Genomic DNA, 16,768 nt, shown 5'->3' with positions numbered 1-16,768 from the left:
CCTCAAAAAAAAAAAAAAAGTACACATTTGTGGCACAATTTCATTCCTGGTTTTCTCTTATCTTCCCTACTTTCATTTTTCCCTTATTTTCCTTATCCATTTATCTAAAAAATTTAAATCAGTTATTAAAATTATGAGGTACAAAAATGCATATCTAGTTTGAAAAAAACTGGAAGGTTCAAAAAAGTATAAAACAAAAAGTAAAAAGTCCCACCAAACACTGTGTTAGAACATAACGAAAGAAAGGACACAGTCCTGCTTTTAAGGAGCTCACAAGCTAGTGGGCAAGAAATAAGTGAACACACAATTATCAACAAGCGTGGTAAGTGCTATGACAGACAGAAATGTGCTATGGACACACAAAGGAACGGCATCTGACTCAGACTGCAGGGCTCTTGGAATGACCTCTGGGGGAAATGATGCAGAGTCCAGAGGGAAAAGCAGTCTAACAGAGAAAGAGGCAAGGTCAGTCCAAGTGATAGAAAAGTCCTTACACACTGAGTTAAGGAGTTTAAACTTGATCCTGAAGACCAGAGAGCCTAGTGCAGGATTGCCAAGCGGATTTAAGTGACGTGATCAGATCTGCATTTTAGAAAGAACTGTCTGGTAGTGGTGTGCAGAACAGATTGATAGGGGATAGAAAAATGAACCAGTAACCCTAGCTATCTGGTCAGAAGCAACAGGGCCTAAATGATTTAATACATTAATAAAATAAGGTTTCCATTTTTCTTATATTTTTTAACTATTGCTAATATGTAAGAATGCTGTGAATTTTTGCCAAACTTACTGAATTTAACCTCATGAATCCAGATTTCTAGAAATATTTCACATCACCAAATAAAATTAATTTTATCTCTTCTTTTCAAGTATTTACACCTCATTTCTTATTGTATTGGTCAGAAGAGTATTCTTAAAAAATAACTACCCAAACTCTATGAGTTTAGGTCATAAATTGAAAGACAGTCCAAGGGAACAAAATAGAGATTTTAGAAATAATTTAAATTCTTTAAGAACTTAATATTACAAACCAACATGACAATAGTGAGAAGATTTGATGTTTAAGATATGTTGTTGGGATAGCTGGGTATCTACCTCGCTATCTGTACAGTGCAATATGAACTGCTTCCCACCACATGGCTGCAATCCTGTTGAGTCACAGAACTAAATGTAAGGAAGAAAAGGAAAGAAAATGGAATAGCATATTTATTCCAGCTGTGGAAGGAAGATAAATTTCTGACTATTGTGAAATAAAGGATATTATCAGAGACAAACTGAATAGGTATGAATATATAAAAATAAAATAGTTCTGCCCAATGAAATGTAAAAAAAAAAAAAAAAGAGGGAAGAAACAAAAGAAAAAAATAACTGACATAAGCTTACAAGTACGTGTGTGTGTATAAATCTATTACAAATATGAAATACGTATGTCAACAACCATATTTCATTGAATCAGTGGTTAAATGGTCAAGAGATAGATGATCAGTTTACACATAAAGGAAATAAAAATAGTAAATTATCATTTGGAACATTGGTTAACCTCTCAAGAAATGAAAGAAATGTAAAAAAACATCTTTAGGGAATCATTCACACAACTGTTAAATTAAGAAATTGACAGAAAAAGCGAGAACACAATGTGAAGAAAAGTCTACTTATACATTGCTAGTAGCACTGTCCACTAGCCCGAGCTCTCTGGCAAGCCATGTAATAAATGGAACCACAGCTGGACATGCATACACGCACCCAGAGGCCACAGACTTGGACCTCTTAAGTCGACTTGGAAGAACTATATCCTTAAAAGGGGAAAGAGTCATTTGTTTAAAGATATTCAGAGTAGAACTATTCTTTTTTTTTTTTATTTTTTTTTTTAAAGATTTTATTTTTTTCCTTTTTCTCCCCAAAGCCCCCAGTACATAGTTGTATATTCTTCGTTGTGGGTCCTTCTAGTTGTGGCATGTGGGACGCTGCCTCAGCGTGGTTTGATGAGCAGTGCCATGTCCGCGCCCAGGATTCCAACCAACGAAACACTGGGCCGCCTGCAGCGGAGTGAGCGAACTTAACCACTCGGCCACGGGGCCAGCCCCCAGAGTAGAACTATTCTTAACAGGAAAAAAAAATGAAAATAATCCAAAAACCTAAAAAAGTAAAAAAGGCTAACCAAACCACAGGATAGCAACAAGATGCACGAGACAGTTTTTTAGAAGGACACATATGGGGACATAAGTAACTAGAAGTGCAAAGGGAGGAACTCAAACCAATGCTTTGAAAACGTGCCTATATGTATGTGAATTAAGAAGGATGTAGACAGAGTGAATGTTATGCTACACTCTTATTTTATTTAGGTACAACGGGCCCAGGAGGTATCCAGAAGCCAACCTGGTACTATTCAACTAATGACACAAACGTTACCTCCTTGCTTTAACATGACCTGATACAGAAGGCACCTGCATCCGCCTAGCGCCATCACAGGAACACACACTCTGCTTTCCAGCTCAGGTTTCTGGAAAGGAAAGCACTGCTGACTTGTCTAATAGGCTTACCGTGAGTGTGGCAAGTGACATGAAGCCGATTAGGTTATTCCACACTTTATCGATGTCCTTGAGCAGCTGCTGGAGCTTCTCACTGCAGACCGCAGTGGCTTTGATCCCCAGCTCCACACGTTTCGTTACCCTGTACACCTCAACAACACCTGCCCGGGTGAGAGAGCAGAGTTAGGCGCTGGAAGTGGAAGAAAGAGCTGAGCAAGACAAGGCAGCATTATTGCTCGCTGGTATCTTAGTTGGAAACAGGATTATATCTGGACTGAGGTGAACTCACCATTCCTTGGGACCAATCCACCTCTCAACACTGCAGCATAACTTACTGGTAAGAGCATAGACTCTAGAGCCACACTGCCTGGGTTCAAATCCCAGATCTGCCATTTACTAGTAACTTTGAGTACTAGTAACATTTACTGTGTAACCTTCAGCAAGTCACATAACTTCTCTGTGCCTCAGTTTCCTCATCTTTAAAATTGGGATAATAATATCTCCTCAAAGGATGGTTGAGGGGATTAAATGGGTTAATACTGTAAAAGGTTAAAACAGTACTCGTAGAACAGTAGGCATTATGAACATATTAGCTTTTTCTTTTTTTTCTGGATTCTTTATGAGTCCATCTGTTTGAATTTGGGAAATAGCACTAAACTTGCTGAAAATGGGAATATTAAAAGTTTAAAGGAAGCTGAATGTCAATATCATCACTAAGTAATTAAGAAATATCTCACTCCTCTGAATGCCCAAGGATTTACATTTTTTCTGTGGCTTCATGTATTTTTTTTTTTTTTATTTAAAGATTTTTATTTTTTCCTTTTTCTCCCCAAAGCCCCCCCGATACATAGTTGTGTATTCTTCGTTGTGGGTTCTTCTAGTTGTGGCATGTGGGACGCTGCCTCAGCGTGGTCTGATGAGCAGTGCCATGTCCGCGCCCAGGATTCGAACCAACGAAACACTGGGCCACCTGCAGCGGAGCGTGAGAACTTAACCACTCGGCCACAGGGCCAGCCCCCCTTCATGTATGTTTTATACACTTAACAGGAAACAGAACAGTTCTTCTTCTGTGGTCTCTGAATTATGGCTGAACTTCAAGCAAGGATGATGGGGCCAAGGATCTCCACATTCCAAGGAGAGACACATCCCCAATCCTTGCCCAGCCTCTCTCTAAGGCTGGGAGAATTCCAGGGGTTCTTCAGAGGGGTACATCATCAGCCTTGTATACAGCACCATGGCTTCTCCTTCCTTTCCCAGAGGAAGGGCAGGAATTATTGCCCACCCTGAGCCAAGTGAGGGGGCTTCTAAGATAATCTTTCACAGACACTAGGAAACCTGCTACAAGGAAAGACAGGCAAGCCATGACCTGGTGAACACCTGTTTATGCAGCTGGACTGCACCAGTCTGAGCAGGAAAGCGGAACTAGAGTGAGGGGGCAGGAGGGAGGAGAGACCACCTCCCCTCAGTATCCACTCATCTAGCAAATATTTCTGAGTGCCTACTATTTGCCAGGCACTAGTCTAGGTGTCGGAGACACAGCAGTGAACTAAACTGACCCAAATGCCTCCCTTCCTGGAGGCTCATTCCAGCGGAGGGAGGCGGATGACAGACAAGAACAGTACGTAAAATGCATCCGACATCAGAGGCGACAGGGTGAGGGAGAAAACCAAGCAGGAAAGGGACAGGAAGTGCCAGCGTGGGGAGAGGGGATAGTTTTGAGCAAGGGAGCTCAGGGAAGGCCTCACTGAGAAGGTGACATTTGAGTAAAGATCTGAAAAAGGTTAGGGTGCAGTCCAAGTGGCTCTGGCCACGGGTCAAGACCAGGCTTGAGGAGGAGAGGAATCCTGAACTGCAGAGATTGAGGTTTCAAATTGGACTGGGATGTTTAACAGCTGAAGGTGGCCAGGGAGGTAAGGAATCTGTGACGTCACAGATGGGGTAGAGAGGAAGACAACAGAGCCTGTTGACTGCAGACCCAATGATTTCATTTTTTTTTTTTAAGATTTTATTTTTTTTCCTTTTTCTCCCCAATGATTTCATTTTAATGCCTCACCTAGTCCGGACTCTTTGGTGAACCTGTAACACAGATGTAATTTTACGTTGTTGCTATTATGTGTCTAACAAGGACTGGGAAACTTGGCCACAGAGACCCATGTCAAATAGCTGTTACTGCCCACGACTTAGGTGTCTTATCTACAAATGCAGATGCTACTTAGTGAAGTCATATTTAGCCTGAGAGATCTAGATTGAACTACTTAACATAAGGGAAAAGTGAAATTGCAAACTGTCATGATTTTGAATAAGAAAAATTAAAAGAACACACCTAATAAATATTCCATGCCTTGCGCTGACTGAATTACTTCCGTGCACACAGAACTACTACTGATTCCATTTAAGGTATCATTTGCCTTCTTAATGACCTACAAGAAATGAAATCACATCACCTTACATAATCAAGAAAAGTCATTGCAAATCAATTTACTACTAGCAGAAAATGCAATGGAAAAGCCAGGAGGTGTGAAAAAGCATAACTGACTCATGTGTGTATATGACTGTGCTGAAAGAAATTGGAGAATTTAATTTTAACCTTGAAGAAACAATCCTCCATTTCTTTGGAAGAGAAAAGGCAGAAGTTCTTTAGCTTAAATATTATTTTAATTTAGGCAGAGTTAAGGATATCGTTTTGTTGTTTCTTAAACACAGTGACGGATCAGGGCACAACTGACAAATGAGCCAGCGTCTGCTACCATGAAAGTGAAAGAAGCCTCTGAGGAGGGAGACTTCCCAGAAAGCTTCACTTTGCACAGGGCCATCGAGGGAGGGCTCTCCTCAGGGTGCCTCCGTCCCTTCCAATGAACCCAGGAGAAGGCAGAATGGCACGAGACAGCACTTCCATACGTGTGAACACCACAAAAGTGACATACTCACATCCAGGGCACTCCCCAGGCATCTCTGCCATTCATATGCATATCTCTCATTCTCCTGTGAATTTTATAAAAAGAACTGTGTTAAACCGGCAAGCTTCTGTCAATCAAAGAGCACTGGAAGGCCTTCTTTTTGTTAAAATCACTCTAGTTCAAGCAGTTTATCTTTTGAACCCACTACTGACTATTTAAAATTACTAACAAATTACTAACAAATGTAACTTCTGAGCATACGACTTGTGACTCTGAGGGAAATGTTTTGTAGCAGCTTCCCTCTGTAAAGCTTGCCTCATTTGTTCCAGTAATAGTGTAAACACTTCAAAGGCACCCTCCACTCCACAGTGACGATGCCGTTTGTGTGTCCACACGCATGTGTACAACAAGGAGAGTTAAGCCTGTTGGCTGTAGGAGGAAGACAGCATGGACTAAGACGCAGGCAGCAAACACACACAGAAGATCCAGGACATTTTTCCTTTTCTCTTTTGATGTTTTAACATTCACTAAGAGGAGAAAGTCTAAGTGCTCAGAAGGAATTCCCTTAAACACTGCCCTCCCTGTGAAGTCCCATGAATGACTTCAGTTTTAGGGTCACTGACCACTTTCAGTGGATGCCACACCTGGGAGTTATTTTCATACAGGGCTAACGTCACCAATCTTTCACTTTAATTACATATTCTATGTCTGGGGCCGTGTGACGTGCGGCCCGTCGCTTCCCCATGGGAAAGCTGAAAGCGTTTTTTCCTGGGCCCTCAGTGCTCCGCTGCTCCTTTTCCTGCCCCGCCCCCGACTCCCACACTGTGGAGAACTATCCGGCTCACCTCCACCTCTCCTGTCAGATCTTTGTACTTGTCACGGATGACAGGCAGAGCGGGCTTCTCACTCAGAGTGTTGGAACGGTCTCTGAAGGGCTGCTCCAAAGCCGGAGAAGGAGAAGAATGGCTTATTTCTTTATCACCAAGGCTCAAACTCCTCTTGTGAGACCCTAGGAGAAGTGGATGGCACAGTCAAAGGTTCTGATTACTCAGTTTAGTTCAAGCAGAGGCTCGTCCTTGCTAACACGGCCCTGTTCTTGAGATGCTCATGTCATGAGGCATTCAGAAACTCAGTCCTCGCTCATTCTGTCTGGCAAGCTGCATGCTGAATCCTTTCAACTGCTCTCTGGCTTGGTTTCCCTGCCTTTACTTTTCTCCATTATTCTTCTCTGATCATTACAATTCTTCCACAAATCTAAGTGCAGAATCATTGGAGCCTTGGAGCCTGGAGGACTAAAGTGTCTTTCTAAATATGAGTGCATAAGAGTTGTGTTGCTTTTCCAAGCATTCGTTATGGATTTGCAACAAGCTCTGACATACTCTCTCCATCTAAGGGAAATCAATGGGCCCTTCTGTCAAGGAGGGATTAAAGCAAAAGGGGTGAACTCAAATGCCTTCAGAGAGCAAAGAGTGAAGTAGGACAGTTGGAAATGGGGGGCGGTGGGGACTGTGGCACTGGGGACAGCACACCCCGTCTATTAGAGAGGGCACTGCTATGTAGCTCCAGCTGACTGTCAAGGGTGGGGAGACAGCACAGTATTGCCAGCTAGTATGACTTTTCAAGAAGATCCAGAGACCCAGATTGTAAAATCTCATCATTTTTATGTACTGGCAATTGCTTCACCCATTGAAAAACTTTCTGTATGGGTCGATCAAAACAGGTCTGCAGACTGGATTCAGATCCACAGCTACCACACCGCAGCCTCTGGATGAAAAGATACAGTCAGTAACCAGGGACAAGAGCAGAGCCAACTTGCCCACTAGTGGATCAAATCCATTTCTCTGCTCTTTACCACAGCACACCTCTAACCAAACGAGCTAATGAACCTCGGACTCTGCACTATGCTTATTTTTAGCCCAAAAAGCAGCTATCTGAGGGATACTGGTTTGACTTCGGGTCAGTCTCAGGGAAACCTTTTTTATAGCTATCTGTAATAGACTCTGATTTCAAACAGCAGAAACTCTATTTCCTGCTAAACCAGGGACCAACTTTTTATTCTAAGAAAGAACACCTAACACCTCTGTAGAAGAAACCACAACAGCAAAATCTATGGTGAAATCGACTCACCTTGAACAGAAAGGTCAAAGGTTGCCAGCTCACTTCTTATCATTTCTTCACTGGATTTCATTTTGCTTTGGGAATTGGCCACTAAAAAGTCAAATTTGCTGATTTTAGGCTTTTCGCTCTGAAACTCTCCAAAGTCATCTGAACATTCTTTGGGGGTGTCATGAGAAGCACCGCTGGAAGCTGGGCTTGGACACGTAGCCTCCTGGCTCCGTTCAGCTGTGGGCAGGTCCTGTCTTGTGAAATCTTTGTAGTCCCCACTTTCATATTCCTTTTGCTCACTGGTCTGAGGAATGACATCTTTAAAACTGGCAAAAGCTGGGAAGGCAGTCTCCGGAAGGGCATCTTCACTTGCGAAGGTTGGGACTTTGCAGAGAGATGTCATGGTGATGTTTTCGGAACTGCCAAATGAAGGCTCTTTCTTTTGAAGAACTGAGGCCGCCGAGGAGGATCCGCTTCCTGCTGAGAGGACAAATGGAGAGAGTTTTCTGCCCTGAGACGCATCGTCCCTGTCTGACCAGTCATAGCTCGTAAGTGTGCTCACTGAAAAATTGCTACTGTAGGTTCCAAAAGCAGCATATTTTAAGTCCTCTATATCTGAAAGGGAAATAAGACCCCACAATTAGAGGCAAGCTCACGATTTAGGCTAAATGCCCTAAAGTCTGAAGCAAAATGTCTAGCATACTTGATTAGTTTTATGCTATGGTTGAAGTTAGCTAACTTTAGAGCTTGTACTAAAATTAAAGGAGTTGGGCTGTAAAATCTGATCTTTAAAAACCCACATTAGCCTTGAGTTGGCATTTATATTTAGTTACAAAGAGCCATTTTCTTTGGATATAAAAATTACTAAAAAAACATAGGAGATTCACCTACCAATGTATACACTGTTTAAGAATAGGGTCATTTAATAAATTGTCTGTTCACTTATAAACTTTAAAATGTACTTACAATATTCTCTGCCTAAAACATGTCTCTTTCATCTTAACTTTATTGGAAAATGTTCCTTTAAAACATTGTCATATGAAATGTACATGACTAACTAAAAATTGACAGTTTCTCAAAAGTAAGTAAAAATAATGTCACCTAACATTTAATCAGTCACAAGGAGTTTCTGCCTCAGGCAAGGCCAAATATGAGATTTTAATTAAGCAGTTACTTACCTAGTCGTTATTTTGGTCAATAAGGACGTCATATTGCTGTGATGGAGTATGAGGAAAGAAAAATCAATCTAACCTATTTTAGCCCCTAAAAAACAGAATCAAAAGTCTGGGTCCTTTTGGGCTCCTGTTTTGCCTTCAACTATGTATCAACCCCTCATTAAAAAAAAAAGAAAAAAAGAAAGAACAAAAAAAGAAATGTTTGGGCAGAAGACTTTACATTCTTAATATATGTTTCAGTAATTCAAGAGATGGCATAAAAGAGCAGAAAGAATCTAGGTTTTTGATTTAGACAGCCCAGGTTCAAGTCCCAGCTCTGCCACCTACTACTTGTGTGACACCAGAGAAGTTACTTCACATTTCTTCACCTAGGTTTGCTTATCAGTAAAATGAAGGAGACCACGTGCTTGGGAGGGCTGGGCTGTGATGATTAACTGATATCGTGTGTGCGTAAAGGGCCCGGCTTGGTGCCTGGTGAGCAACACACAACAGCAATTATTTGTACAGCATATCTGCCACCAGCTTCAATTGGATATTTAGTCGGTGTTTTAGGGCCTAAAATGGAATAATTTCCAAGTAAAAATGAAAAGTCAACTCGTCATTTTAGTGGTCTTCTTATGGAACATTTCTTGCCCATTTTCAAAAAGCAAAACCAGCTGAGGATGAATAACGCTGGCGTAAAGAAGCCACCTTTTCAGCAGTGCTGTCCATTCAGGCTGGCTGACGTGTTTAGTTTCATTTTACTCATTGTAGAAGAGGCAAGAAGGCCAAATGCAAGACTCCATCTTGGACAACCACAAACATGATTTACAAGGAAAATGCTCAAAAGTTTTGTGATCCAGATTTTCATAACTAAGTCAGTGGGTAAACCAACACTGGGTCATTCTGTCTTTCTTTCACAGCAATACTGCGTAATTTATGAGAGTTAAGGGACTCCTGCCATTTCCATACACAGGGTATCCCAAATCTCTCTCTATTTCAACCCTATGAGGAAAAGGGTACCAAATTAATAGTAAAAATGGAAAACCCTCGATTGGTATAAAAAGGCCAACTAGCAAAAAGTAGATAACTTTCACAGAACAACAGTATACTTTTAAGTTCTGTAGGGCAAATGGTACCCCCTTCAAATCCAGCTTATTAAACAGGAGGGAAAAAAAATTCAGGTGAAAAATGCGTAGTTTAGAATGAATAAAACCAGACTGGAGGCAAATGCTTTCTTAGTTTCTGGCTGCAGTGGTTTGCTTTAAGGGATCAGAAGGTGCCCTGACTCAAATGAAGTGAAACCCAATCAGGATGATGCAGGTAAACACAAGCCTAGCCTTCAAGGGGCACATTCAGAAGAAGCTCTCGCCATACAGATAGTTCTATTACTAGACTCCACCAGAAAGCTCTTTGGGGCAGCTATACTGTGAACTGCTCCCAGAATCTCATCTACTAAAAGGGGAGCAATTTTCCTGGACACCAAAGATACATTTAATGAAAAGCTGTAGTTCAAACATCACAACCAAGTTGCTATGGTAATTAAAAAAAGACCCTTATGTGTAATTATGCAACAAGAAAAAAATAAGGTTTTTTTCAAAAAAAAAAACAGAAATGACTACAATATAATCAGGTAAAAGGCGTGATAAGAATAAGGGATTACCCTAGCTGAAGAGCTTGTAAGTAGTTTTCTAACACTACAAGTCTTCAACAAATCTTCTCATTAAAAATGATAAGCCTAACACTGCGCCTTCTGGAGCAACTTACAGAAATGACCAAATGAAAGACTAAAAACCCACATGAAAGACTTAAAATGAAATATTTTATACTTAAAAAAAATAATGAAGAGTAAATTCTACAGGATATACTAAAATCAAGCCTCAAGGTTGATTTTTAAATTTTACTTTTGCTTATTTATTGGCTAGTATAATGTAAAAAAATAACTTAGTAAAGTGCAATTCATTTGAACACATAAGGAAGTAGTGAAACTGATATTACATAAGGACTGTGAGGACACTGTATTCCTAAACCTTAGCACTTACAAACAATATAAAAGTAGAGTAGCATTTCCTGGCATGGTGAATATTAAACCATTTTCTTAAAAAAAAATGTGTGATAAATCAATTCACTGAGGGTATGTTAAACCAAGAAAATTCCTCATTTCCCACGTTAACGGTTCCACATTTTCTAAGCAGTCAAATTTTATGTATTATTGTATGATGATCTTAAAAATATTAAAGATTCTGTAAGACTTACAACATAAGTGATGGAAGCCCTGTCTGGAAAAATAATATGGAATAACCCACATTTTATTTTGCAATCACTGAAGTTACTATAGATGGGTTTTCAATTTGATAGCTGAATTCTGAAAATTGCAAGAGAGAAAGGAAAAAGAAAACAGAATAGATGCAATAAAATGAATAGAGAATCGCTACTGTATTTTCAGTTCTATTGGAGAGCTCTTAGGCTGTGCTAGGCTGAACTGCAATTGCACACAGATAATACACCAAATTGTGTGCTTTAATACATGTATTTGTTTGCAACCAGGAATGTCCTATACAAAGGCCAAAGGAATAAACTACACAATCTGCTTTCCAACGTTGATCTCAAATCAAGACATGGATTTCTTGCTTATGCTGGCAAGTAACCCTATCAGTCTTTTCCATAACCTCTATTCAAATCCCTTCTGAACGGATGTTGTACACAAAAACAAGGTACTTCTTGGAACAAAGAATGTGAGCTGCCACTACAGGACACAGTAGGCCATAGGGATTCCCATGGACACTTTCTAAAGCTGTAAGCATATGCCCAAGTGATTAAGAGTTACTGGCTTTTGAGAAAGGGGTTCAAAAAAAGAAGAAAGGAGATATATGTACAAATTCCACTATGCCCTTAGTGTTTCACATAGCAATAAAACTGTTCAGTGGACTAGGGAAGAAATATCTTTTAATTCCCAATACTGATTTAATCCAAACTTCATTTACCAAAGGAAACCATGAAATATTTATACATTTCAACTTCTTTCCACCCCTGGCCCTATTCTACCTTCTGAGATCAGTCATATTCACATTCTCTATTAACTATAAAACCTGGTCTGACTGTGTCCTGTAAGTCTCAAACATGCTCACAGGCGTTGGGGAAGAAAACAGGAATGAAAGTGATCACGGTGTAAGTATGACAGGCTATAAAATGCTGCTGTATAATTGTCTTCCAGTGTTTTCTAATCTGTATAGAAACCTCCCATTCTTCATTTGCACTGACTCATATAAATCTGGGGTTTAAATAATATCCACGCTACGTGCAAGCACCTTCAGGTTTCTGTTTCTGTGTCAGTGCTTTAAGTTCAATAAAGAAAAGTGGCAATCCTGTGCATATTTTAAATCACAGGAGGCTGGAAGGCTGGGGAATGGTGTCAGGAGTCACAGAGGGACTGTTCGTGGTCATCACTAAAAATCTCATCAAGGGGGCCAGCCTCGTGGCTGAGTGGTTAAGTTCACGGGCTCCCCTTTGGTGGCCCAGGGTTTCGCTGGTTCAGATCCTGGGCATGGACATGGCACCACTCATCAGGCCATGCTGACGCGGCGTCCCACATGCCACAACTAGAAGGATCCACAACTAAAGATGTACAACTATGTACCGGGGGACTTTGGGAAGAAAAAGGAAAAAAATAAAATCTTAAAAAAAAAAAATCTCATCAAAAAAACATCAAATGAGTACAGACGGCATTACAATTGGGGCCCTTTGGCCATGCAAGGGAGAGGGCAGCACCCAGGTGACCCTCCTATGCATATGATCCTATCGTACTTTCAAAGCTATTGGGCCAACATTTTCCAGAACAACCAACTTATCAAAAGTATTCAACTGATGGAAAAACGAGGCCAGAAGCAGCTCTTTAAAAATAAAATAATTTGATTCTTTGTGCTATTTTGCGATTCAGCCCAGCTTCTTTGATATTGCCGGGGTCCCCCTTCAGGTTCCTTTGCTACTTTTAAAAATCAGCAGGGATTTTAATGTGAACAATAGAGTGATTGTAGAATATAAATTCATTTGTCTAATTTCGCAGGCACTGATGTATAAAGTTAAGATCATGGGGCCAGCCTAGTGATGCAGTGGTTAAGTTTGCACGTTCCACTTTGGCGGCCCCGGGTTTGCTGGTTTTGATCCCAGGTGTGGACCTTGTCAAGCCATGCTGTGGCAGGCATCCCCCATATAAAGTAGAGGAAGATGGGCACAGATGTTAGCTCAGGGCCAGTCTTCCTCAGCCAAAAAGAGGAGGATCGGCAGCAGATGTTAGCTCAGGCCTAATCTTCCTCAAAAATAAATAAATAAATAAATAAAAGTTAAGACCTAACCATATCTTATTTTACTTGGCATCGGGGTAAACAAAACATGATATTTTTTGTTTGTTTGAACATATAGCATAGAGTTCTTCAAGTCTTTATTGCAAGTTTATACTACTCTTAAAATTTCCTAAAAAGTAATGTTACTATGGAAACATTAATTGCTCAATTTGTGAATGTGATTATGTTTTACACACAGTTACTTTACACATTACACACATTTTCTGCAGCCTGCTCAGATAAATGCATAAAGGAGTTAAAATAATGCAGTCCTAGAGGGACAACCTAGCATCAGATTATCCCATTGACAAAGGAACTCCTTAGCCAAAGCCACGATAAGACAGGTCTTCTACATGGCACTAGAAAATCCCAAATCAAGGGCAGCTGGTATTAGCACTAGATGCAGGCTACACCAAGATCTTCTTCCAAATTAGTCAGCAGCACACATCATAATCAAAACGTAATATATTTACATAAGGTTTTTGAAACCAAGTGTTACTCAACTTTCTAAAGCAGAATGCTCTGGAAAACATGGTATTTTGAATGGCAGACCTTGCTTTTCTTGGAGTTAATCTAAACTACAATACGCAACTTTTTTCTTTCTCAAATGTCATACTTCAGATACCATGATTTCTCAGGAATCCTATTCAAAATCCTCATCCCCAATGGTTTAATTTCCTTTCTGCCTCAAATTTTAAAAAAGAACAAACAACTAAAGCCTCAAAATATAAGAAAAAAATTAAACCATGGAAACAACCCTTTTTTCCAAGGTTTTTATTGGTCTTGGGTTTCTGATCTGAAAAACAACAGTATTCCCAAGGCTTTTTGCTATTATTATACTCTAAAATGGAAAAAATATTTTCCAAATTTGGCCTACTCTTGTTGCTAACTTTTGTGGGTCTTTTTAGAATTGTTTTCTTAAAAATGAAAATGGCTTAAAGTTTACTTTGTCTGAGATATCCCCTAAAGTTGTTTTAAGAACTTGCTCTAAGGACTAAGTGAAAAAAGACCAAGGGTGGCTTCATAATACATTCTGAAGCTGGAAAGATAACATGCTCTACATTTAGAGGATGGAGTGCCCAACTGCAAACTCAAATCAAATCAATCCTGAAGACTTCCTGGTACTAACACTGAACGCTTTCCATTACAGAGATTATCAATTTAAATTCAGTTTACAGTACTGTGCTCAGAAGTCCATCTCAACACCATTTGATGACTTATTTTAAGTTTATAGATATCTAGTTATTAACAGAGGTCCCTCTTTTTCCAAGACTCAACTCTTAGGTCTTCCCCTCACTTCACAGTGTAACTCCTAGTGCAGACAGACTCTACGATGTTTACTGAGCAATAAAATCTACTCAGGCGGGCCAGCCCGGTGGTGCAGCGGTTAAGTTCCCACGTTCCGCTTCGGCGGCCCGGGGTTCACCGGTTCGGATCCCAGGTGCAGACATGGCCATGCTCATCAAGCCATGCTGTGGCAGGCGTCCCACATATAAAGTAGAGGAAGATGGGCACGGATGTTAGCTCAGGGCCAGGCTTCCTCAGCAAAAAGAGGAGGATTGTCGGCAGATATTAGCTCAGGGCTAATCTTCCTCAAAAAAAAAAAATAATAATTCTACTCAGTTTCTTCACCAAGAAAGGAGTAAATTTTCTATTACATAAAGTAGTGTAAGGTTTACACTTACTTTTTTAAACATTTATATTTTAATCTAGTACCATGTTAAAAAATTATACCAATGGAATTATAAGGGGAAGAGGCTAAAATGTACCAGTAATTTCTTAGGAAAAAGGCGTTTGAGAAAACGAAATAAACAAAAGGGAAAAACTCTCTCATCACAGGAGACACTAACTGCTTGAAAGTTGACAGGGACCAAGTGTTTCTTTGGTCTAACCATGAAAAAGCACAAATTACACACATCCCCACACTTTCAAAATATGCCAAAGAATTATTTATTAACATAGGACTTACAGATCACAAAAGAGAGTGGTACAGAAGAGCTGGAAAAGAAGTCATCAGAATAAGCATGCAGATCAGTATTTGCAGAGGAATATACCAAAGCAAGTTCGAAAAGGCACATTCACACAGAAAATGTCTAAATTGAAAAAAAGACATCAGAAAAGCAGCCAAAAGAAAATAATAATAAGGCGCTGATTAAAATACAAAGATTTTCAATGTCAAGAAGAGCTACTTTACAGGTAGGCAGGTAGCTACAGAAGTCGTGCTAACCCTTTGAGAGTGTCACAAATGAGGGCAAGCTCTTGCTGCCAACAAAACCAGATGATCTCAATGAGTGCACATCAAGATGCTTCTGTGCCGGCTAGACTAAATTTAGTGAGGGGACAAAAGCGGCCTAGTTGAAATTATACGCAGCAAGGGCTCAAAGGGTTAAATGTAATAATATGCAGAGAAATCAGGCAACGTTATTAGTATTATCTACCTTCCATACAAATAATTATAGCAAGAGTTAAAAGAGACAGTATCCCCTTCAGAGTTAAGTTAGGGTTTCTAAACAAGATTAAGGTCCAGAGACAGCAGTCTACCAGGTTTTCTTCTCTCTTCGTCAGCTCATTTCTTACTTCTCCAACAAGAAGTACCTTTAACCCTCAAACTAAGAGAGCAAAAGATACTGTGGTCACCATGAGGATAAAGGAAAACCACACTGCATTGAGCAGTCCCTGCCATTTATCCTCGACAATGCATTTCTGCCGCAGGTTTGCCCAACAGTGGAGCTCACAAGTCAGACGGCAACCCCCTTTACCAACCGCTCTAAAGGGATACTGCTCCTTTCCCACAGGTTGACAGACCCACAGGAGGACACAACCTGCTGTTAAGCACATCCTCAAACTGAAGAGACTCAGCTTGAACATGAGATTCCAAGCTGCGAGTGTTCCAAAAATACATAAAAGAAGACAAGCACACAGGATTATCTTAACAGGTCAATCAGAACAAGCTCGGTCAAAACCCAGCCTCCCCTCCCCAAATAACACGGAAAAGAAAGACACCCCAAACCTGGATTAGACTCATCTCATAAAGACATCTAGCTTGGCACTGTGAAAGAATATAGATTCACTTTCAGAAAAATAGTTTCTAATTAGTAACTTCAGAGTCCAAAAGGCTAGTATACATGTTATGAGATTTTTAAATAAAAATCAAATATTGTTGTTCAGAAAACGGAGCACATTGCAACCAACTGCTCTGGCTCAAGTAGCTCATACAAAAAGGAGAAACAAAATGACTCTATTAAACAAACAGCAGCAAAAAAATAGGAAAACATCTGAGGAAAAGTACAAAAAAAGGAAGTAGCCAGGGGCATGCGGAGCTCTGCAGACAGCCCACTGCACTTGGAGAACGCCTCAGCAAGTGGCAACGGGGACACGGACAGACTCCGAGAACTAGCTCCTGATTCAGCACCCTGTTTAAGAAGACCTCCAACATTTCAATAGCCAAAGGATGAATGCAAATTTGTTTTCGGACTTACCAACTTGATATACACAAAAGCCATACCACTTTACAATTTCTGCCTGAATCTGTAAACTTGGAAGTGTCTTATGTGTCCCTCTCTAGTTAGAAGACAACAACAAACCCTTCATATACATAACACATTTTCTAGAGTAATACAGTAATACTGAGATATTTCTTATTAAAGGCCACAAAATAGGTTTATCTTTCTATGTACGTATCAAAGGACAAAACAAAATAAAAACTAGGACACTTAGGAATCTAGTTTTTATGATAGGAAGTTGGA

General features: G+C 40.2%; 1 protein-coding gene across 35 annotated transcripts in view; it reads right to left on the bottom strand.

Annotated features, from left to right (window-relative positions):
* The window catches only part of SYNRG (synergin gamma), an 84,348-nt gene that overhangs the window by 14,152 nt on the left and 53,428 nt on the right, over positions 1 to 16,768 (bottom strand). For 15 of the 35 annotated variants that reach the window (XR_011493713.1, XM_044744504.2, XM_044744506.2 and 12 more), the window contains 5 exons: positions 7,550 to 8,143; positions 6,268 to 6,431; positions 5,454 to 5,507; positions 4,849 to 4,945; positions 2,538 to 2,686 (listed from right to left, as the gene is read on the bottom strand). Coding sequence is in view for 33 of the 35 variants with exons in the window: in XM_044744504.2 (XP_044600439.1) it covers positions 2,538 to 2,686; positions 4,849 to 4,945; positions 5,454 to 5,507; positions 6,268 to 6,431; positions 7,550 to 8,143 (1,058 nt within the window). In the remaining 2 variants the exon portion in view is untranslated. The remainder of the gene's footprint in view (positions 1 to 2,537; positions 2,687 to 4,848; positions 4,946 to 5,453; positions 5,508 to 6,267; positions 6,432 to 7,549; positions 8,144 to 16,768) is intronic. The other 20 variants (XR_011493714.1, XM_044744508.2, XM_070482820.1 and 17 more) reach the window with 4 other exon arrangements.

This window comes from Equus asinus, chromosome 13 (genome assembly GCF_041296235.1).
Source record: "Equus asinus isolate D_3611 breed Donkey chromosome 13, EquAss-T2T_v2, whole genome shotgun sequence".
NCBI lineage: Eukaryota > Metazoa > Chordata > Mammalia > Perissodactyla > Equidae > Equus > Equus asinus.
The sequence above is the reverse complement of the archived record's forward strand: the minus strand, read 5'-3'. Positions and strand labels throughout refer to the sequence as shown.